The sequence below is a fragment of the Chiloscyllium plagiosum genome, chromosome 21 (genome assembly GCF_004010195.1).
Source record: "Chiloscyllium plagiosum isolate BGI_BamShark_2017 chromosome 21, ASM401019v2, whole genome shotgun sequence".
NCBI lineage: Eukaryota > Metazoa > Chordata > Chondrichthyes > Orectolobiformes > Hemiscylliidae > Chiloscyllium > Chiloscyllium plagiosum.
This window is the reverse complement of record NC_057730.1, coordinates 21,678,059-21,702,083: the sequence shown is the minus strand read 5'-3', so window position 1 is coordinate 21,702,083 and position 24,025 is coordinate 21,678,059. Positions and strand designations below refer to the sequence as shown.

The 24,025-nt window shown below is 40.6% G+C and overlaps 1 protein-coding gene and 1 pseudogene across 7 annotated transcripts in view; one reads left to right on the top strand and one right to left on the bottom strand.

The window, feature by feature from the left end:
• Nucleotides 1–24,025, bottom strand: part of LOC122560629 (CREB-binding protein-like) — a 209,445-nt gene that overhangs the window by 17,333 nt on the left and 168,087 nt on the right. For all 7 annotated transcript variants that reach the window (XM_043711477.1, XM_043711472.1, XM_043711474.1 and 4 more), the window contains 5 exons: nt 20,870–21,020; nt 19,531–19,677; nt 19,091–19,204; nt 17,863–18,028; nt 16,312–16,479 (listed from right to left, as the gene is read on the bottom strand). In XM_043711477.1, the coding sequence (XP_043567412.1) occupies nt 16,312–16,479; nt 17,863–18,028; nt 19,091–19,204; nt 19,531–19,677; nt 20,870–21,020 (746 nt within the window). The remainder of the gene's footprint in view (nt 1–16,311; nt 16,480–17,862; nt 18,029–19,090; nt 19,205–19,530; nt 19,678–20,869; nt 21,021–24,025) is intronic.
• LOC122560630 lies at nt 13,565–14,244 on the top strand (annotated as a pseudogene).

The following is a 24,025-nucleotide window of genomic DNA, read 5'->3' as shown; positions in this document are numbered from 1 at the left end:
CCTTGCTAATCAGTCTCCCATGGAGAACCTTGACGACCACCTTATTGAAGTCCACATAGATCACATCTCCTGCTCTGCCCTGATCAATCCTCTTTGTTACTTCCTCAAAAAACTCAATCAAGTTTGTGAGACATGATTTCCCATGCACAAAGCCATGTTGACTATCCCTAATCAGTCCTTGCCTTTCCAAATACATGTACATCCTGTCCCTCAGGATTCCCTCCAACAACTTGCCCACCATTGACGTCAGGCTCGCTGGTCTATAGTTACCTGGCTTGTCCTTACCACCTTTCTTAAACAGTGGCAGCACATGAGTCAACCTCCAGTCTTCCAGCACCTCACCTGTGACTGTCGATGATACAAATTTCAGAAAATTTTCTTGCACAAATTCCTTTCCATCTAAACCCTCAACACTATGGGAGTCCAAGTCTACGTTTGGAAAGTTAAAATCACTTACCATAACCACTCTATTATTCTTACAGATAATGGAGTCCTCCTTACAAACTTGTTTTCAATTTTTCACTGACTATTGGGGGAGTCTATAGTCTAATCCCAGTAAGGTCATCATCCTCTTATTTCTCAGTTCCACCCAATTTCCTTGAACATATCCCCAGGAATGTCCTCCCTAAGTATAGCCATAATGCTATCCCTGATCAAAAACAGCACTCCCCCCTCCTCTCTTGCCCCCTTTCTATCCTTCCTACAGCATCTGTACCCTGGAAAGGTGTAAAATTTGAAACAAGTATTGTCATTCTTCCGTACAAGTTTTTTTGTCCACAATTAGTAAATTTGAAAAGTACAAATAAGGGAAAATGCTGCTTGATCTCAAATTCACACATCTCAACATTACAAAGCAAATACATTTCCAAAATGTCAAGTCTCATTTGGCCATGCAGCAATTTCAGACTGGTTGGGACTACTGCTAATTCCCAACTTGTCTGTGAAGACCGAAAGTAAACTTCAATTATAGGATGATGACATATCCACTCTCCGAAATCTACTCACCATCTCATTTGCTTTATCACATTTTTTTGAAAATATAATCATCCAATTCTGTTTTGAAAGTGAGGATTGAAACTTCCTCCACAATATTCTCAGGTGGTGATTCCAGATATTAACCAATGACATTTTCCTCATGTCATACAGCACAGAAGCAAGCTCTTTGGCCCACCATGTAAATGTCGACCAATAAACATCAAACTATACTAATCCCACTTACCGAAATTTGGTCCATCGCCTATTATGCCCTGACATTTCTTATCCAGATATGTCTTAAATGTTGCCAGAGCATTGGCCTCCAACACACTCTGATAACATGCTTATTTCTGGGTAAAAACAAAGTTCCTCAGATCACTTCTATCCACTCACTCCACACCTTAAACTTACGTCCTCTAATTTTAAATACGTCTGCATGCGGAAAAGATTCTCACAATCTGCTCTAGCTCTGCCTTTCATAATTTTTTGTACATCAATCAGACCACCCCTCAACCTCCCCTCCAAGGGAAAACAAACCCCGCCTATCAGGACAACATTCTGGTTAATTTCCTCTGCATCATCTCCAGAGCAACAAAGTCCTTCTGACAGTGGCAACCAGAACTACACAGTATTCCATCTATAGCTATCCAATGTCTTGTAAAGTTGCAACAAGACTTCCCAACTCCTATATCCTACATCCTGGTTAATGAAGGCAACCATCCTGTACATGCCTTCTTCACCACTCTGTCCACCTATGGCCTGGAACATCAAGGTTCCTTTGCTCCTCAGTACACCTTAGAGACTTACCATTCATTGTCTAAATCCTTCCCCTAATAGACCTCCCAAAATGCATCACCTCGTCAGGAGTAAATTCTATCTAGAATATAATGAGGACTGCAGATGCTGGAAAGTCAGTTGGTAAAGTGTGGAGCTAGAAAAAGCAGCAGGTCAAGCAGTTCTCATTAAAGGTCCCAACCTGAAGCATCACTGCCCTGCTCCTTTGATGCTGTTTGACCTGCTGTGCCTTTTCTAGTTCCACACTGTACTGACACTTAAATTCTATTTATCGTTGCTCTGCCCAATTTACCAGTTGACCAATATCAGACTGCAGCTTGAGACCATCGTCCTCATCAACACCACCACCAATTTTTGTGATTTCTACAAATCTATTAATACCACCCTCTACATTCACATCCAAGGCATTAATATACACAACAAAACAAGAGTCCTAGCCCTTACTGCTGGTCAGAAGCTTAAAATCACAAAGGCAACCTTCCATCATCATCTTTTGCCTCCTAGTTGTAAGCCCATTTTGGATCATGTTTGCAACTTGCCTGGATCCCATGGGCTCTTACCTTGTGGACCAGCCTTCCATGTGGAACTTTGTCAATGGCCTTGCTGAAGTCCATGTAAGCAACATCAACTGCACCACCCTTATCAATATATTTTGTCACTTTTTCAAAAAAACAATTAAATTAGTCTGACAGGATTTCCCTTGAAAAATTCCATTCTGACTATCCCCAATCAATCCCTGCCTTTCAATGTGTTTACTAATTCTGTCCTTGGAACCTTTTTTAATAATTTCCCTACCTTGGGCCTAACTGGTTTATAACTTCCTGGCCTATTCTTGCTGTATTTCTCACATATCCGCTATTCGCCAGTTATCTGGTACTTAACATGTGGTCAGTAAAGTGTTATATATATCTCTGCTGGGGTCCCAGCAATCTCCTCCTTTGCCTTCCACAGCAGCCTGGGAAACATTTCATCAGACCCTGGAGATTTATGCACCTTTATGCCTGCTAAAACATTCCTCCTTCAAATTAATCTTAACATGCTCATGAACCTCATCATCCCAATTGCAAAATCCAGCTCAAAGTCTTTCTCCTTTGTGAAGTTTCTCACTCTCCAGAGTGAGAAATATTCTCTTAAAACCTCGTCAATGTCCTCTGGCTCTACTCAGATTAGCCTTTTGGTGTCCAGTAGGCTTAACTCTTTCCCTTGTAATTCACTTACTCTTTATGCACTTGAAAAATGCCTGGAGATTTTCTTAAGTGCCAAAGATATTTGTGGATCCTCATTGCCTTCCTAGCTCCTTTTTTTTTTAGGTACCCACCTATTACACTCTCGAAATTCCCCATTTTTAATGCTTTGTACCTAACACATGCTTCCTTCTTTTACTTTCGATATCTAGGGTTCCCTGGATTTGCTGTCCTTTCCCTTCATTTTGAAGAGAAAAACGCTAGCCTTGAACTCTCACTGCACTACTTTTAAACGACTCTCACTTTTTGAAACGTAGACTTACTTGCAAGTAGCTGCTCCCAGTCTATGCTTGCCAGATCCTGTTTAATGATATTGAAATTGGCCTTTGTCCACTTTTAAACACCTAATTTGTGCATTATCCTTATCTCTTTCCATAATTACTTTGAAACTTAAGAGTTATGGTCACTATCCTCAAGAACTTCAGCCACCAAAACTTTAACTACCTGACTAGCTTCATTCCCAAGGATAAGGTCAAGCATTGCCCCATTTCTAGTAGGACTATCTACATAGTGGCACACAAAGCTCTCCTGGATCCACTTTAAAAATTCCATTCAGTCTAATCTTTTCACACTTGCTCGATCCCAGTTAATGTTGGCAAAGTTGTAAGCCCCTACTTGTACAACTCTATTCCTCTAACACCTGTTCGTAACTTGCTTACTGATCTGCCCCTCTAACTCATTGACTGTTGGGAAGCTTGTAATACAATCCCAGCAAAGTGACCATCCTTTTTTTATTTTAAGCTCTACACAGATGACCTCATTTGAAGAGCCTTCTAAGATATTATTGCTGTGGTCATCATTGCTTTTTTTCAATCTCAACTGGCATCTTCTGGTTTTTGAGCTATATGCAAGTGTGAATAGTTTCTCTCCAGACACTATGACCATACTATGGCTTTAATCAGTATATTATGTGCTGGTATGAAGGTTGAGACAGAAGTAATGAGCAGTCTGCTCAAACTCAATAAACAGCTTGTGAGGCCTTGGAGTTCTATTAAAAAATGTTGGAACAATAGAAGTAGCCAGAGTGGGTAGGGTCAAGCTCCCACAGAACCAGAAGTTTTAGTGGCTTTCTGCAGTTGCTGAGGTCTTGAAGCTGGATGAGGACGTTTTTATACCTTCCTGTTACAACTAAAAGCCAGGGTTCTCTTCCTGCTGTTAGAGTTGCATGTTAGACAATCTCTTTTACTTTTGCCTTCGCCAAAAGGCGATTTTCTGGGATGCTACTTTATTAGAACAGTTAATTCCAAATAATTATTAATAAATATATTATTTTGATAAACATTTTAATGGAGTTACAGTTAAGCCAATTTTTCTCTTGCTTTTATTTTGTATGTTAACTGTAGTGTTTAAAAAGTCGATAACTTGATCAATCAAATTGCATATGGAACTCAAAGCCTTATCTTTTAAAATAAGAAAAAAAGTTAGGGTCTAGACTATCTTCTTAATATATTTTGCAAGGGTTTGGTCTGGTCAATAACAAACTGGGGGATCCTGTCAGATCAAGATCTCTAATTCCAGGTTGGGTTTAGGAAAGGCAGTGAGTGGCGAGAGCTGTTTTTTTTAAAATTTCAGGTGTTGCATTCAGCTGGCTTAAACAGGGTGTACCATACGTAATAATGGTTCTTTCAGTCACTCAGTTTCCTGGAGGTGAAAGAAGTCACTTCGGATGTTTTACAGAAAGTTAGCAAAGCTTTCGGAATTGGGAAACAAATTGAAGTGTTGCCTGTGTCTGCGAAGAAAGGGGAAATAATTGCAGCAATAGCTCTACATTTATAGCAGACAGGAATACATCAGAATGATTGGAGATTGCTAAAATTCAATTGCAAATGAAGCAGCTTGAATTAGAGGCAACAGCAAGGGAAAAAGAAATTCAGCCCTGGCAGAACAAAGAGAGAAAGTAAATGAAACAGTTTGAATTACAATTAAAAACAAAGAAAAAAGGGAGCTTCCTAGCAGAAGGGAGAAAGAGAGAGTTTTTGAACTTCAGAGAGATTGGAACCAAAAATTCAGTCGATTTAAAATGGCAGAGGTTGAGATCAAAGGTAGGAGTATTGACGAGGGCAATGCTGGAGAGCAATCCCATTGTAGCCAAAGACCTGGTGAGGGTCTGTTTAAATATTCCAAGTGTCATCTCAGTTCAACAAGAAGGATGTAGAAGTCTTTTTCATTTAATTTCAGAAAACGGTTAAACAAATGAAAGGGCTGCTGACCCTTTGGTTTTGTTGATTCAAACAAAGTTGGTATGCAGAGCTAGTGAGGTACTTGCATCACTATCAGAGGAGTTTTCTGGGGAGCATGAGGTAGTTAAGAAAGCCACCTTAAGTACATATGAGTTAATACCAGAAGCCTTCTGTCAACATCTTAGGAATTTAATGAGGGAACCTAGTCAAATGTACATAGAGTTTGAAAGGATCAAACAAAGTAATTTTACTAAGTGGATAAGGGCATTGAAAATACATCAAAAATATATGAGTAAACCTTACTCACACAATTAAATTCTTTAGAGATCGGGCACTTTCTTCTCAGCCAACCTGATCAGGTTGTACATTCTTTTGCAGCTTTTTAGCTTCCAAAGAGAGAGAAACCATTATTTTGGAGGAGCTAAAAGATTCACTTCGTGAAGTACCGAGAACTCATGTGGAAGAGCAGAGAGTGAAAACTGCAAGATTAGCAGCAGAAAGGGCAGAGGAGTAAGAGTTTGTTTATAAATCAAAGTTTGGCTTCCGACATCAATTTCAATCTGTAAAGGCTAGAAATTGGGGAAAATAGAAATCGTCAAGTGACAAGGGAAAAGGAGATCTCATTGATGATAGCAAAGATAGCTTACCACAGGGTAAAAAGGAAACCCATGAGGGGGAAGAGAAGTAAAAAAGCTCAATGCTTTCACTGCAATAAAGTAAGCCACATGAAGTTGCGGTGTTAGTGGTTTAGAAGATGGATGTGGGAAAACAGATTAAGCCTGTGAATTTTGTTGAATTGGTAAAGGAAAGCATAGTGGAAGTTAAAAAGCTGCTTTTTAAACCAGGTTGGCTGACAAGAAAGTACCAGATCTCTAAAGAATTTACTTGTATAAATAAAGTTTACTAATGTATGCCAGGAGGAGTGGTTAAAGAAATTAAGATTTTTAGAGATACAGGACCAAGTCAATTGTTGACACTGAGAGATGAGGAGATATGTAATTCAAGCCAAAATTCTGAATGTAATTCAGAAGAAGCACTGCCAGAAAAAGTGATAATATATGAATTCATGGCAAGAAGAGCAGTCTTTCATCATATAAAGTGAGGTTGGAGAGTCCGGTGAAAAGTGGAGGTAGGAATAATAGAGAAATTCTTGACTCCAGAAATACAGTTTATCCATGGTAATGATGTGGTTGGATCACAGGTGGGAGTGATGCCTGTGGTTGGAACCCCCCCTGCCAGTGAAAAATCAGGCAACTCAGGTGTTAGGATTTTTCCTGTGTGGGTGGCACGGTAGCTCAGTGGTTAACACTGCTGCCTCACAGCACCAGGGTCCCAGGTTCAATTTCAGCCTCGGGTGACTGGCTGTGTAGAGTTTGCACATTCTCCCAGCGTCTGCGTGGGTTTCCTTCGGGTGCTCCGGTTTCCTCCCACAGTCCAAAGACGTGCAGGTAAGGTGAATTGGCCATGGTAAATTGCCCATAGTATTAGGTGCATCATTCAGAGGAAATGGGTCTGGGTGGGTTACTCTTTGGGGGGTTGGTGTGGACTGTTTGGGCCGAAGGGCCTGTTTCCATACTTTAGCGAATCTAATCTAATCTAATAAAAAAAGTCACAAAGCTACAGGCTGAAGCAGAAGCAGAAATCAACCGCAAAGACAAAGAAGTTGAAGTTCAATTATCAGATACTTTGATCAAATAGTTGAGGAAAAAAAAGGACACGTGGAGGACAATGTGCATATTTTTAGTTCAGAGAAATTAGCTGAGTTACAACTGAAGGAGGAAAAATTAAAGAAACTACCAAAAAATCCAACAGAGAAGAAGAATCCCAGCGCATTCCAGAATGTTACTATCTTAAAAATGAAATCTTGATCAGCAAATGGAAACCAACGCGTATTCAGGCCGACAAGAAATGGGCAGTAGTTCATCAAGTTGTATTACCGGCAGGTTATAGAAAAGTTTTGTGGTATGCACATGAATTACAGGTAGTAGGTTATTTAGGAGTAAGGAAAACGCAAGCTAAAATACAAAACCATCTTTATTTGTCCTGGACTGCATAAGGATGTGGCTGAATTTTGTGAGACATGTCATACATGTCTGGCAATTAAAAACCTCAGGCATTGATAAAACCCATTCCCACATTTGAGGAAACTTTTACAAGAGTCTTAATTGATAGCCTAGAACCCCTCCCTAAAAAAAAAAATTGGGAATTGGTATTTGTTGGCCATAATGATTATGCCTTCTAGATTTCCAGAGGTCATTCCACTATGCAGTATCACAGCTAAAAGGACTGTGGAAGAATTATTCAAAATTTTCACTAGATATGGACTACCCACAGAAATATAATCAGATCAAGGGTCAAATTTTACATCAAAGTAAGTTGTGGATAACTTAGGAATAAAACAACTTAAATCTACGGCGTACCATTCAGAATTGCAGGGAGTATTAGAATGGTGGCATCAAACTTTAAAGACCATGTTCAGGGCTTAGGAGTCAAGACTATCCAGAAGATTAGGATAAAGGAATTTCATTTGTACTTTTGAAATTAGGCATGCATCAAATGAATTAGTTTTTGGGCATGAGGGTTAAGAGGACCACTGAAATTAAGGAGAAATTAGTGAGCCAGAGTTCAGCAACCACATATTTGGACCATGTGTCTAATTTTAGGGAAAGTGTAAATAGAGCGGGTGAGTTGGCTAGACAGTATTTGAAAGTAGCACAGCATGTGATAAAACAGAAAGTAGATAACAAAAACAAAAAAAACTGTAATTTTGCTAGTGGAGATAAAGTGTTACTGTTCCTCCTAGTGGAAGGTGAACCTTTAAAGGCAAGGTTTACTGGACCTTATCAAATTGAAAGGAAATTGAGTGAGGTGAATTATTTGTTAAGAATGCCAGATAGAAATAAATCTCAGCGTGCCATGTGAATACGCTCAGAAGTTTTTTTGACAGGGAAGGAAAGCAAAAGGAGAATGTGTTACTGGCTACAACAGAGTGAAGAACCAAGTTCAGATGATTCTGAACTGACATTCCACAAATTACCTGGACAATGAGCAAGTTCTCCAAAATTGAATAAATTATCAAGTTACCTTTCAGCAGAAAACCAAAATGATCTAAGAGAATTACAGCAATCACATGAGGTGGTATGCAGGAATAAGCTGGGAAGTACTAATCTGATTATGCATGATGTAGATATATGAAATGCTGTTCTGCTGTACCAATTAAGTTCTTACAGACTTAGGGCTCAAAAAGAGATTGAATACATGCTCAAAGACAATCCAATCCAAGTGAGTTGCAACAAATGGAACTCACCATAATAATGACTCCAAAACCAGATAGTCCACACACAATCACTGTGTACCATCATAAAGTCAATTCAGTTACAAAATCTGATTCATATCAGAATTCATTTTTGGAAGACTGTAATGAGAAGGTGGGGCAAGCAACATACATTTCTAAGTTGGACTTACCCAGAAGACATTGGCAGGTACATTTAACCAAGATCAAAGGAAATTTCAGTTTTTGTGACACTGAAAGGACTGTACCAGTTTAAAGTCATGCCATTTGCTATGAACAATGCGCCAGCCACATTTCGAAAACTAACAAATAAAGTCATTTTGGGATTACCCTGTTTTGTGGTGTACATTGACGATATGATGATTTTTATTAATAAATGGAAGGAGAATTTGAAGTATCTATTGGAATTGCTTGATTGATTTCAGGAGGTGGGCTTGGTGATAAACCTGGCTAAGAATGAGTTCACAAAAGCCCATGTTCCTGGGTCATGTCGTTGGACATGGAACGAGGGTCCCTTGGAATGTAAAAACAAAGGTTTTTGGGGAGTTTCCCACACTAATCGGCGAAGAGGCAAATACTACAATTCCTGGGTCTGAGTGGCTTTTATCTGAAGCTTGTCTTCAATTTTAGTAGTGTGGTTGCTCCACAGTACACAGAACATACTGTACAGGCCTTTGGCCCTTGATGCTGCGCTGATCTATGAAACCAATCTAAAGCCCATCTAATCGACACTATTCTATTTTCATCCAAATGTTTATCCAATGACCATTTAAATGCCATTACAGTTGGTGGGTCCAACAGACAATAGGTGCAGGAGTAGGCCATTCAGCCCTTCGAGCCTGCACCACCATTCAATATGATCATGGCTGATCATTCCTAATCAGTATCCTCTTTCTGCCTTATCTCCATAACCCTTGATTCCACTATCTTTGAGAGCTCTATCCAACTCTTTCTTAAATGAATCCAGAGATTGGGCCTCCACTGCCCTCTGGGGCAGAGCATCCCACACAGCCACCACTCTCTGGGTGAACAAGTTTCTCCTCATCTCTGTCCTAAAATCCTGTCCTCTGTCCTTTGAATCCTGGCCCACCTGCCAGTGGGAACTGTCTCTTCCTGTTTCCTTGTCAAAACCCTCGGAACAACTCCGTGAAGTCTCCCCTTGGAGACCAGAACTGCACACAGTACTCCAGGTGTGGTCTCACCAGGGCACAGTACAGCTGCAGAACCTCTTTGTTTCTATACTCAATACCTCTTGTTATGAAGGCTAGCATGCTATTAGCCTTCTTCACTACCTGCTGTACCTGCATGCTTGCCTTCATTGACTGGTGTACAAGAACACCCAGATCTCTCTGTACTGCCCCTTTACCTAAATTGATTCCACTGAGGTAGTAATCTGCCTTCCTGTTCTTGCCACCAAAGTGGATAACCATACATTTATCCACATTAAACTGCATCTGCCATGCATCTGCCCACTCACCTAACTTGTCCAGGTCACCCTGTAATCTCCTAACAGCCTCATCACATCCTCACCACTACTGTTGTAGGCAGGGCATTCCACACCCTTACTAGTCTCTGACTAAAGAACCTGTCCTACATCTATCAATATAAAGCAATTCCCCTTGTGCTAGCCATCACCAACCAAGGAAAAAGGTTCTCACTGTCCACTCTATCTAATCCTCTGATCATCCTGTATGCCTCTATTGAAGTCACCTCTTAATCTTCTTCTCTCTAACAAAAACAGCCTCAAGTCCCTCAGCCTGTCCTCATAAGACCTTCCCTCCATACCAGGCACCATCCTGGTAAATCTACTCTGTACCACATCCTTCCTATAATGCGGTGACCAGAACCGTATACAATACTCCAAGTGTGACCGCACCAGAGTTTTGTACATCTGCAATGTGACCTCACAGCCCCAAAATTCAATCCCTCTACCATTAAAAGCTAACACACTATACGCCTTAACAACCCTATCAACGTGGGTGGCAACCTTTAGGGATCTAAGCATATGGACACCAAGATTTCTCTGCTCATCCACACTACCAAGAATCTTACCATTAGCCCAGTATTCTGTATTCCTGTTATTCCTTCCAAAGTGAATCACCTCTCACTTTTCCGCATTAAACACCATTTGCCACCTCTCCGCCCAGCTCTGCAGCTTATCTATGTCCCTCTGTAACACGCAACATCCTTCCACACTGTCCACAATTCCACCGACTTTAGTGTCATTCACAAATTTACTTACCCATCCTTCTACACCCTCATCCAGGTCATCTATAAAAATGATAAACAGCAGTGGCCCCAAAACAGACTCTTGTGGTACACAAGTAACTGAACTCCAGGATAAACATTTCCCATCGACCACCACCCTCTGTCTTCTTACAGCTAGTCAATTTCTGATTCAACCGCTAAATCACCCTCAATCCCATACCTCCTGCAATAGCCTACTGTGAAGAACCTTATCAAACATTTTACTGAAATCCATATACACCACATCAACTGCTTTACCCTCATCCACCTCTTTGGTCACTTTCTCAAAGAACTCAATAAGGTTTGTGAGGCACGACCTACCCTTCACAAAACAGTGTTGGCCATCCCTAATCAAATTTTTCCTTTCTAGACAATTATAAATCCTCTCTCTTATAATCCTTTCCAAACTTTGCCCACAACAGAAGGAAGGCTCACTGGTTTATAATTACCAAGGTTGTCTCAACTCCCCTTCTTGAACAAAGGGACATTTGCTATCCTCCAGTCTTCTGGCATTATTCCTGTAGACAATCACAACATAAAGATCAAAGCCAAAGGCTCTGCAATCTCCTCCCTAGCTTCCCAGAGAATCCTAGGATAAATCCCATCTGGCCCAAGGGTCTTATCTATTTCACACTTTCCAGAATTGCTAACACCTCCTCCTTGTGAACCTCAATCCCATCTAGTCTAATAGCCTGTATCTCAGTATTCTCTGCAACAACATTGTCTTTTTCTTGTGTGAATATTCATTTAGCGCCTCTCCTATCTCTTTGGAGTCCACGTACAACTTCCCATGACTGTCCTTACTTCAGATCTGTGTTCACTGGGGAAGACACAAGCAATCTCCCTGAGGTAACAGTGACTGAAGGACCTGCACTTAAGGGAATTTATATTTGCCAGGAATTGGTGTTGGAGAGACTGTTAGGTCTGAAGGTTGATAAGTCCCCGGGGCCTGATGGTCTACATCCCAGGTACTGAAGGAGGTGGCTCGAGAAATCATGGATGCGTTGGTGATTATTTTCCAGAGTTCGATAGATTTGGGATCAGTTCCTGCGGATTGGAGGGTGGCTAATGTTGTACCACTTTTTAAGAAAGGTGGGAGAGAGAAAGCAGGAAATTATAGACCAGTTAGTCTGACCTCAGTGGTGGGAAAGATGCTGGAGTCTATTATAAAGGATGAAATTACGACACATCTGGTTAGTAGTAACAGGATAGGTCAGAGTCAGCATGGATTTATGAAGGGGAAATCATGCTTGATTAATCTTCTGGAATTTTTTGAGGATGTAACTCTGAAGATGGACGAGGTAGATCCAGTAGATGTAGTTTTCCTGGACTTTCAGAAAGCTTATAATAAAGTCCCATATAGGTTAGTGAGCAAAATTAGGGCGCATGGTATTGGGGGCAAAGTACTAACTTGGATTGAAAGTTGGTTGGCTGATAGGAAACAAAGAGTAGTGATAAACGGCTTCATTTCGGAATGGCAAGCAGTGACCAGTCGGGTACCGCAGGGATCCGTGCTGGGACCGCAGATTTTTACAATATATGTTAATGATATAGAAGATGGTATTAGTAATAACATTAGCAAATTTGCTGATGATACTAAGCTGGGTGGCAGGGTGAAATGTGAGGAGGATGTTAGGAGATTACAGGGTGACCTGGACAAGTTAGGTGAGTGGTCAGAGGCATGGCAAATACAGTTTAATGTGGATAAATGTATGGTTATCCACTTTGGTGGCAAGAACAGGAAGGCAGATTACTACCTCAATGGAATCAATTTAGGTAAAGGGGCAGTACAAAGAGATCTGAGTGTTCTTGTGCACCAGCCAATGAAGGTAAGCATGCAGGTACAGTCGGTAGTGCAGAAGGCTAATAGCATGCTGGCCTTCATAACAAGAGGAATTGAGTATAGAAGCAAAGAGGTTCTTCTGCAGCTGTACAGGGCCCTGGTGAGACCGCACCTGGAGTACTGTGTGCAATTCTGGTCTCCAAATTTGAGGAAAGACATTCTGGCTATTGAGGGAGTGCAGCGTAGGTTCATGAGGTCAATTCCTGGAATGGCGGGACTATCTTACGCTGAAAGACTGCAGCGACTGGGCTTGTATACCCTTGAGTTTAGAAGACTGAGAGGGAATCTGATTGAGACATATAAGATTATTAAAGGATTGGACACTCTGGAGGCAGGAAACTTGTTTCCGCTGATGGGTGAGTGCCGAACCAGAGGACACGCTTAAAAATACGGGGTAGACCATTTAGGACAGAGATGAGGAGAAACCTCTTCATCCAGAGAGTGGTGGCTGTGTGGAATGCTCTGCCCCAGAGGGCCCAGTCTCTGGATTCATTTAAGAAAGAGTTGGATAGAGCTCTCAAGGATAGTGGAATCAAGGGTTATGGAGATAAGGCAGGAACAGGATACTGATTAAGGATGATCAGCCATGATCATATTGAATGGTGGTGCAGGCTCGAAGGGCAGAATGGCCTACTCCGGCACCTATTGTCTACTGCCCTAGACTGGCCCTAATCTTACCCTAGTCATTCTTTTATTCCTGACATAACTATAGAAAGCTTTAGGGTTTTCGTTCATTCAACGACTTCTTATGTCCCCTCCTAGCTCTTCTTAGCTCTCTCCTTTAGGTCCATCCTCGCTAACTTGTAACTCTGAAGCACCCTAACTGAGCTTTCACGCCTTATCTTTACATAAGCCTCCTTCGCGTGTGACGCAGACAGGTCATTGGAGACTGGGAGCTGCCGAACTTGCCCACCTTCCCCCTCTCACACATACAGACAGAATTAGGCCACCTGCTCCTCACTGCTTTCCCACCCCTCCCCTCACACACATGGGATTCAGCGACGTCAAGTCCCCTTCCAACCGCAAGGTGCTGAATGACTACCTGGCGGAGAGGAGCTACATAGAGGGGCATGTTCCATCTCAAGCTGACATAGCTGTGTTTGAAGCTCTTGCTGCTCCATCATCAGTTGATTTCTCCCATGCACTTTGTTGGTACAGTAATTTTCTATCTTATGAAAGCACCAAGGCTTGCCTTCCAGGTGTTAAGCAACCCCTCGGTAAAAATGGTCCACAAAATATAGCAGATACAACATCAGCAAAAGCTGTGGATGATGATGACGACAACAAATAATATCAATCTCTAAAATGCAGAGGCTAAAAGGCTCAAAGAAGAACGTCTAGCTCAATACGAAGCCAGGAAGTCCAAAAAGCCAGCACTTATTGCAAAATCATCTAGTTAATTGGATGTAAAACCATGGGATGATGAAATTGACATGGTCAAATTGGAAGAATGTGTACATTCAGTGACAATGGATGGCTTACTTTAGGGTACCTCCAAACTGGTTCCTGTGTGCTATGGCATCAAAAAGTTACAGATTCAATGTGTAGTTGAAGATGACAAGGTGGAAACAGATATGCTGGAAGAAGCTATTGTTGCATTTGAAGATTATGTACAATCAGTTGATGTTGCAGCCTTCAACAAAGTGTAGAATGACAACAAACGAACACTTAATAAAAACTGACACGTCCAGGAAAAAAAGTCTCCTTCTTCCTTGATAAAAGATTCAACTTCTTTAATAAACCACGGTTCCCTTGCACAACCACTTCCTTCTACCTGACAGGTACATACTTATCAAGGACATGCAGTAGCTGTTCCTTGAACATACTCCACATTTCAATCGTGCCCATCCTCTGCAGTTTCCTTCCCCATTCTATGCATCCTAAATCTTGCCAACTTGCATAATTGCCTTTCCCTCAACTACAACTCTTGCCCTGCAGAATATACCTATCCCTTTGCATTGTTAAAGTAAATGTAACCAAAGTGCTCACTTTCCTTCAAATCTAACTCCTGGCCTGGTTCATTACACAGTACCAAATCCAAAGTGGCCTCACTTCTTGATGGCTTATCTACATACTGTGTCAGGAAAGCCTCCTGGACAAAAACTGACCCATGCCAAAACTTGTGGTGCTGGAAAAACACAGCCAGTCAAGCAGCATCCGAGGAGCAGAAAAGTCAAAATTTTGAGCATAAGCTCTTCATCAGGACTCTGATTTCCAGCATCTGCAGTCCTCACTTTCTCCTCCAAAAACTGACTCACCTAAAGTACTTGAACTATAGCATTTCCAGTCAATATTTGGAAAAGTAACCTGTTACTTTCGCTCCTATCCGGGAATCATCTTTCCAATCTTTTCCTCTATATCTCTGGAACTATTCGGAGGTCGATAGAAAAATCCCAACAGGGTGACCTCTCTTTTCCTGTTTCTAACCTCAGCCCATACTACCTCAGTAGACGAGTCCTCAAACAAGGACAAGTAATACTGTCCTTGACTAACAGTGGCACCTCCACCACCATTCCCCCCCCCCCCCAACCTTTTACCACCTCCCCTGATCATACTGAAATATCTAAACTCCAGAACCTGCAACAACCATGCCTGTCCCTTCTCTGTACATGTCTCCGAAATGGCTACAAAATCAAAGTCCCAGGTACCAACCCATACTGCACGTTCACCACCTTATTCTGGATGCTCCTAGTGTTGAAATAGATACACTTCAAACTATGTTCCTGCCTGCTGGTACACTCCAGTGACCTTCAAACCTTATTCATGACTTCACTACTCTCAACCTCCTGTACACTGGAGCTACAATTCAGATCCGCCCACCCCACTCCACTGGTGAATTATTTTAAACCCTCTAAAGAGCATTAGCAATTTTCCCCCATAGGATGTTGGTATCTCTCTGGTTCAGGTATAGACCATCTCATTTGCAGAGGTCCCAACTATCCCAGAATGAGCCCAAATTATTCATGTTATCTCCTGCACCATCCCTGTAGCCACTTGTTCAACTGCTCTCTCTCTATTCCTCACCTTACTATGCTGACTTGTTGAAGAAGTGCAGAAAATTTCAGTGGATGGAGGCATGTCGAAGGCATTTGGCAGCCTGAAAGCTGTGTTAACCACTGTCCCAGTGTTAGCCACACCGAATTATGCAATGACATTAACGATAGTTATCAATGCTAGTGATGTGGGTGTCTATGCTGTACTCTTGCAAGACAACGACAAGAAGATAGAAAGATCTGTTGGGTATTTTTTCAGAAAACTGAATAATCATCAACAGAAATATTCCACAATTGAGAAGGAGATCTTAAGTTTGGTGTTGGCATTACAATATTTCAACATTTATGTTGCTATTAATGTGTCTGAGACAATTACATATACTGATCATAACTCCAGAAAGTTTTTGGTGAAATTTAAGGTTAAAAACTCCAGACTGTTTATATGGAGCTTATTGTTGCAGCCATTCAATTTGAAAATCATACATGTGGCAGAAAACTTAACTGCAGACACGTTACCACAATTTTGAAGGAGGAAGACAGCGGCAGCAATGGCGGGAAAAAACAGACTGAAATGGACTGTAATAGGGAATGCTTGCATGCTTAAAGTCAACGTAATGTTTACGTATTGTAGTGTACTAATAGGGTAAGGCTCAAGATTTTTTAAAAATGAAGCCATCTTTGTATATTAAAAAAAAATCAATGATCCAGAAAATCCTAAGCAAAGTCTCCTCAAAAAACTCACATCAGGGGTTTCACTGGGGATGCTGTTCTCTTCCCTCTTGCGTTCCTCTTCTTCCTGCTCCAATTCTTTTATGCTTTCTTCTAGTACATTGGGCCAAAAGTCACCCTCAAAATAAGGCAATTCATTTGCACTGGTCAGACGGTCCTCTGTTGCCTGTTTGAAGATATCCTGTCAGCAAAGCAAAAAGAAATCACCATTAAACAACACACAGTCTCTTGTACAAAACAATAAAGCAGGAAGAGCCTTTGCTTAAGTTTATATTAGTATGGAAAATGATCAAGGAAGGCCACAGAATTCGTCATTCTGCTATTTCAAAGAACAGAAACCGATTATTATTTTACAAATCAAATACATACCAACTATTCAAACTAATTAACATCATTGCTCCGTTGGAAGTATTGTCATTTCTACTTGAAACTTTTGTTGGTGTATTACTGCATTCAAGATACTATCATTCAGCTTTTGACCTATTTAGAAAGTGCAACATTTCAATCTATTTAGTATAATTTGCTGAGCACTGGCTGACAATCATGCATTCATAGGGACCCTGCATTGATTAACACTAGTTAGACTAATTTAGTTGACTTCAAGGAGGAATGTGCAGGAAAAATCAACTGATTTGGTGAGAAAGGCAGACCTAAATAGATAACTTTGGTGTTGATAATTTAAATGAAGTGTTCAGTAATCAACTTTAAAGGAGGAATTGAGCAATCTAATCTATTACACTGCTACTGAAGAATAGCTGAGTGTGCAGATAACTCTTGAACAGATATCTTTAACTGTACGCACATGAATACTGCCTTGTACTCCATTTGACATGCCTGAACTTTATGTTTAATCAAGACTACAAAATTTTGGATCTGCACCATACTGGAACCATCAGAAAAGTCTACAAGAACTACTGCACAAAGTTTCCTACAACATAAATGTATCGTGGGTCATTTATTAATCATCAAAAGTACTGGCCTCCTATTTCAGGGATTTGAAGATAACACACAAAGTGATGACAAATTGATGAGAAAGGCTGTTGTAAAGTACCTGAATGATAACATACTTTAAGACTTTAACCTGGCAAAAAAGTGTCAGATAATTGTATTTTGTGAATCTATCTGCCTACTTATATTATCAAAAAGTAGTGAATATTATAAGTTGTTAAGGACCATATGTAGTGTCATCTGCAATTTGCCCTGACCCTTGGTAAGATGGAGAACATGTGTCTGCCTGAACCAGACAAGTTAATTATACAGATTTTTTTAGCAGTTTGTCCAGATAGGATTTTCAGTTTTGCAAATAAAATAATTTTTATACGACTAGGGGCACCTTTCACAGAAATCTTTGCTGCATAGACCTGAAAAGTGAAAAGCCATTTCACCTTCGAAGATCAAGATGAAGTCAGGCAGTTTAGGAAAGTGTACCTTTGAATACTATAGTTATACAAATGAACAGTGGGTGGCATCACAAATTACTATCACATTGAAGGGATTGAATTATTTAGAGGCTGTGTGAAATACTTTTAAAACCTTGGGAGGAAAACAGAACTTCAGAACAAACCTTATAATCATGAATGATTCGCTCAGCAAAAGCTTTATCCAGCATTTTCTTGTACCATTCCTGCAATCGTTTGGGTTTGGGGATTTTCTGATCTGCTGGGTGGCAGTGAAAGATGTAATCGTCACCTTCACTGGGAGGGCAAGCCCAGATATGGCCCTGTGTAAAGCTGTGGGAAACAGAGAACAAAATGAACTGTTACAGCAATAATCTAAATCATAGAAAAACAGCAAAGAGATTTACTGATTTCAGTTTAAGTTCAAAATCAAAAACCTTAACTGTAAATAACAAAATTTAATTACTGTGAATTTTGGAAATCTGAAATTGACACAAAATGCTGGAACTATTCAGCAGGTGAGGCAGCAGTTATAGGAAGAGAAATAGAGTTAAAATTTCAGAACGATAAATGTGCATCAGAATTAAAAAGAACAGATACATTAAAAAGTTTAAAGCAACTGAAAGAGGGAAGGTGAAAAAAGAAGAAAAGGAAAAGCTTTTGATCAGGTGAAAGGCGCAAGAGATTAAATGAAAAATAGATAACTTTTAAAGATACTCAATGACTGAGAACCTAGAATTCTTAGGGTACAGAATTCTAAGAATGACAAAGAAATTTGTTCTCACCCTCTGTCCTAAATGGTTGACCCCTTATCCTGAGACTAAGAACTGGGGCTTTAGACTGTTCACCCAAAAAACTCATTTCAATGTGCAAAAAGCTGTCAAATATAACTTTGCAAAGCTAAAAATTTATTGCTTCTGTAGTTTGTAGCCACCATCACAAAATCTGCTGTTATGGTCGGTGTGGCCAGTCTGATTTGTGGCACCGTCACACAATCACTGCAGCTCCAGAGATGATTAAGAGTGGTAACACTTACCTGGATAAACTGGAGCATGAAGTATAGGAGTTGGGAGATCATGTTGTGCCGTACAGGACATTGGTTCGGCCACTTTTGGAATATTGTGTGCAATTCTGATCTCCTTCCTATCGGAAGGATGTTATAAAACTTGAAAGGGTTCAGAGAAAATTTACAAGAACGTTGCCAGGGTTGGAGGATTTGAGCTATATGGAGAGGCTGAATACGCTGGGGCTGTTTTCCCTGGAGCGTTGGAGGCTGATGGGTGACCTTACAGAGGTTTATAAAATCATGAAGGGCCAAACTTATATGCATTTTTTCCCCAATTACATAAAGACAAATAAATTACAAAGTTCAGCTTTTATTAAGATCAAACTTACCCAAGTTTTTTCACATATTCCAGATAACCAATTAAGATTTCATGATAAACTGCAGTTCGGAGGCATCTTGGGCGGAAGAAGTGAATACTGTCGAGGTAAGATATGTACACACGTCTGCAAAATTGTATAAGAATAACAGAATCAGCCACTAGCTAGGGATTAGAAAGGCCATGTTCTTCATTCATTAAAATAAATACTCGCCTTATGGGGCCAAAATAGAGCGAGTACCAGTTTAAAATACATGTTTCTCCTGCAACAAAAATTATCTTTGCTGGTGATTCGATCAGTTTTAATCATACTTACCCACTCTTTTAACAAAGATGAAATTTTTATTTTTCTATTGTGAAAACTGCTACCATTACAAACAGAGGGAAAAAAGGGAACTAAAACAGATCCACCAAATAATTTGCTAAGATACGGAGTGCACGGTTTCACACTACCTTGTATTAGGAGTTGGACAGTCTGATCCATATTCCTGTACATGCATTCCAAAGAAGCAGACATCCACACCATCAATCTCCTCAAAAGCAAAAAGTGCTTTGGTTCTATACGGAAAGGTCTCCGACATTTCACCTGTGTCCACAAACCTGAAACAAGAAAAGGGCCATCTTTATGCACAATCTGAAGGGTGGATACATTAGAACACAATCCTCTTTGCTGCAGATGCAAAAGAAAATCTACTGGTTAATAAACAAAACAAGCCAAAGCAGAGTAGGAATTGAAAAAATCGTATCAGAAATCCAACTTATATTGATGCAAAAGGTCAGAAAGTGAAATATGCTTTGAGTTTATTTTCTCCTCCACATTAGTCATTTACACATTTACAAAAGTAAACCTGTAAGTTAAATGTAGGCTTCATACATCAATGGGTCTAGTTAATCTTATGAATCCAAAATCAACATCCAGCAGGCAATGTAGCAACATCACAACTGTGCCTTATTTAAAAAAAAAACTCTGACTTAGACCATCTGCACAACTGTGTTTTCCAATTCTTCCCCTTCTTTACCCCTGCTACTTCCAATTTACCCAGTTTGCCCGAAATTCCATGTCACTGATTGTGTGCTTTCTCTAATCCTTTCCACTCAACTCATGACCGTCTATTCCTTTATCCGGCCTATTTTTACACTAACATCAGACTCATTGCCTTTCTTAAATCCTTCTCTTCAAAACTGACACCATCTTCTCTCAAGAAATTCATTTTAACCCATCAGTCCTCCAGCAATGATACCACATTTGACTTTACTTTCCTTTCAAAGCTCCTCAAACACATCATTGTGTATTAATTAAGTATTCAACTGTATTCATGTATTGGATATTAACTGAGGATTCACCTTGCTCATTCATATGGGACCAGGCTGAAACTTGTGTTGGAAGTAGACAATATTTATGTCTAATAAATAAAAACTTTAAACATATAAATATTTGGTGCACTATTCTAATTTCCACATCACCTGGTGACCTAAGTTCTAACATTTACCACAATCCCAGGGCAGTAACCATTCCACTCAAAATCCCATTTGACTCACTTCTGCCCTGAATTGAAATTAATGGATTACTTCTTACATTATCCCTTCTTGTCCTATCTGTTATTCACCTGTTATCATCACCACCTCCTGATCTACAAGGTGCCTCTCCAAATCATCATCTGCAAACACCAGTTTAACTTTCACGAGTTTTGTCTGGCAGAAATTAATTATAAAACTCATAGGTAACCATATTTTTCATTACGTTATATATGGAGAATAAATTTAATAACTTTCATATGTTCCCTTTACTTGCCTGCTTTTCATTCCTGGTTTAACTTCCACAGTTTTATCAGAGCTGGATACCACACGAACATATACTTCGCCTGCTTCAGGATGATTCTGGCGTCGCAGAAATTTGTTCACTCTGTCTTCTAAATGATTCCCTAACCTGGTTGTTTGTAATCCTATGAACAGAAACAACATAAGCAAATATGAGAAGCAGAATGAAATCCAGTTTACAATCTGCCAATTTCTCAAGTTAGGACAATAATTAGTTGGTAGTAAGCAATATCATAATTGAAGTGCGACAGCCATATTGTACATGATCTAAAATCTAATCAGCACATATTTATGCAACAGAATCTTTTGTTCCTGTTGAGGACAAATTGGGAGATAGCCACTTTATAGAAGGGTAAAGGCTTCCCTCATGATTCCTATGCAGCCAAGCAATCCTATCAAAGAGAATGCAACAGGACCATATCCCCAACAGCTCCTGCTAGTTCAGCCTGGTCTGACTCACTTCAAGATTCTAGTTTTACTTCCCATAACGAGCAACCAGCCAGATAGATATGAGTTTTCAAATCAATAATGAAAGCCTGCACCGAGATTGGGTAGAAAAGAGTTTAATCAATATTCTGAAAGATGAAGACTGCAGGTAAAGTTCTGCCAGGCTATTTTACACAGGATAACAATTACTGCATTAACTATGTAAAGTAATGGTGTAATATAGCATGAAAACAGACCCTTTGGTCCAATGAGTCCATGACAACATAATCACAAGCTAAACTAGTCCCACCTGCCTGTGCTTGGCCCATATCCCTCAAAACTTTCCTTATTCATGGTACTTATCTAAATGCCTTTTAAAGTTGTAACTGTACCTCCATCCACTACTTCCTCTGTGTTTTTCAAAAAAATACCCTGGACTTTTTAAAAAGTTTTCTCCTCTCACCTTAATAATATGGAGAAAGTGAGGACTGCTGATGCTGGAGATCAGAGTTGAGAGTGTGGTGCTGAAAAAGTTAAGCAGGTCAAACAGTTTCCGAAGAACAGGAGAATTGACGTTTTGGGCATAAGCCCTTCACCAAGGAGGGCTTATGCCTGAAACGTCGATTCTCCTGCTCCTCGGATGCTGCCTGACCTGCTGTGCTTCTCTAGTACCACACTCTCGACTCACCTTAACAACATGTCCCCGAGTCTTGAAGCTCTCCATCCTAGGGAAAAGTCACCTGCCATTCACCTTATCAATACCCTTCAGGATTTTATAAAGCACTATAAGGTTACCTCTCAAGCTCATACACTCCAGTGAAGAAAGTCCCAGCCTATCTAGCCTCCCATTGTAACTCAAACCTTCCATTCCCTGCAACATTCTGGTAAATCTTTCTAGCTTAATATCCTTCTTTTAAGATGACAACCAAAACTGGACACAGTACTCCAGAAGAGATCTCACTAACGTCCTGTATAACCCCAACATAACCTCTCAACTCCGATACTCAAAGGTCTGAGCAATGAAGGTAAGCATGCTAAATAAATGCCTTTTTAACCACCCTATCTATGTGTGGGATATGAACGTCAAAGAATTATGTATCTGAACCGCTCGGTCTCTCTGCAACACCACCGAAGGCCCTACTTTTAATTGTATAAGCTCTGCCTTTGTTTTACCAAAATGTAATTCCTTGTGTTTATCCAAATTAAACTCCATCCTGGTGTACTGCAGTGTGTTGTGGCCCTTTTGAATAGTGTCCTGATGCAGCTTCGTTTGTGTGTGTTGGGGTGGTTACTTTCATAGTTTAGGACTTGGTCTGTGTGTGTGGCTTTCCTGCAGTACACCAGGACTGCAAAAAGAAGAAGAGGAACACCTATACAAGGTATTCGCCAAAAACGGATACCCGCGCAACTTCATCAGCAGATGCCTAAGAGAAAGACCACGGAACGAGGACATACCACAACCAAAAGGACTAGCCACACTACCATACATCAGGAGCATCTCGGAACTGACTGCCAGACTACTGCGACCCCTAGGACTCATAACGGCACACAAACCAACAGCCACGCTCAGACAACAACTCACCAGAACGAAGGACCCGATACCCAACATGAGCAAGATGAATGTAGTGTACAAAATACCATGCAAGGACTGCACTAAACACTATATAGGACAAACAGGAAGACAGCTAACAATCCGCATACATGAACATCAACTAGCCACGAAACGACACGACCAGCTATCCTTAGTAGCCACACACGCAGACAACAAGCAACATGAATTCGACTGGGACAACACTACTATCATAGGGCAAGCCAAACAGAGAACAGCCAGGGAATTCCTAGAGGCATGGCATTCATCCACAACCTCCATCAACAAACACATTCGACCTGGACCCAATATACCAACCACTACAGCGGACAGCTGAAACTGACAACCGGAAGCGGCAGGGACAGACCACTATAAACACCGGAGGAAACATCAAAGAAGCGCTTCGCAGGAGGCTCCCAAGCACTGATGATGTCGCCAAGCCAGGGGACGAAATGTTTGCAACAAAAACTTCCAGCTCGGCGAACAGAACCATGCCTTCTTTATTCTCATCTGAATCATTTGTATATATGACAAACAAAAAGTGGATTGAGCACCGATCCATGTGGAGCACTGCTGGTCATGGGCCTCCAGTCTGAAAAATCAACCCTCCACCATCACACTGTCTCCTGCTACTAAACCAATTTTGTATCTAATTGGCAAGTTCATCCTGGATCCCATGTGATCTAACTTTACTAATCAGTCTACCATGTGGAATCTTGTCAAAGGCTTTACTAAAGTCTAAGTAAACACTGTTCTCATCAACCTTCATGGTTACTTCCTTAAAATAATCAATCAAGTTTGAGAAACACAATTTCCCTTGCCCAAAACCATGCTGAATATCCCTAATCATTCCTTGCCTCTCCAAATGCATATAAAACCTTCCTTTCAGAAACACTTCCATCAACTTACCCACCACCCAAGTCAGACTCACAGGTCTATAGTTCCCAGGCTTCTCCTTACATCCCTTCTCAAGGTACAACATAAGCCACTCCAGTCATCCGGCACATGACTTGCAGGTATACAAATATTGCTGCAGGGGCCCCCCGCAATTTCCTCCCTAACCTCTCATGTCTTAAGATACACTAGATCAGGTGGAGATTTATCCACCTTTATATT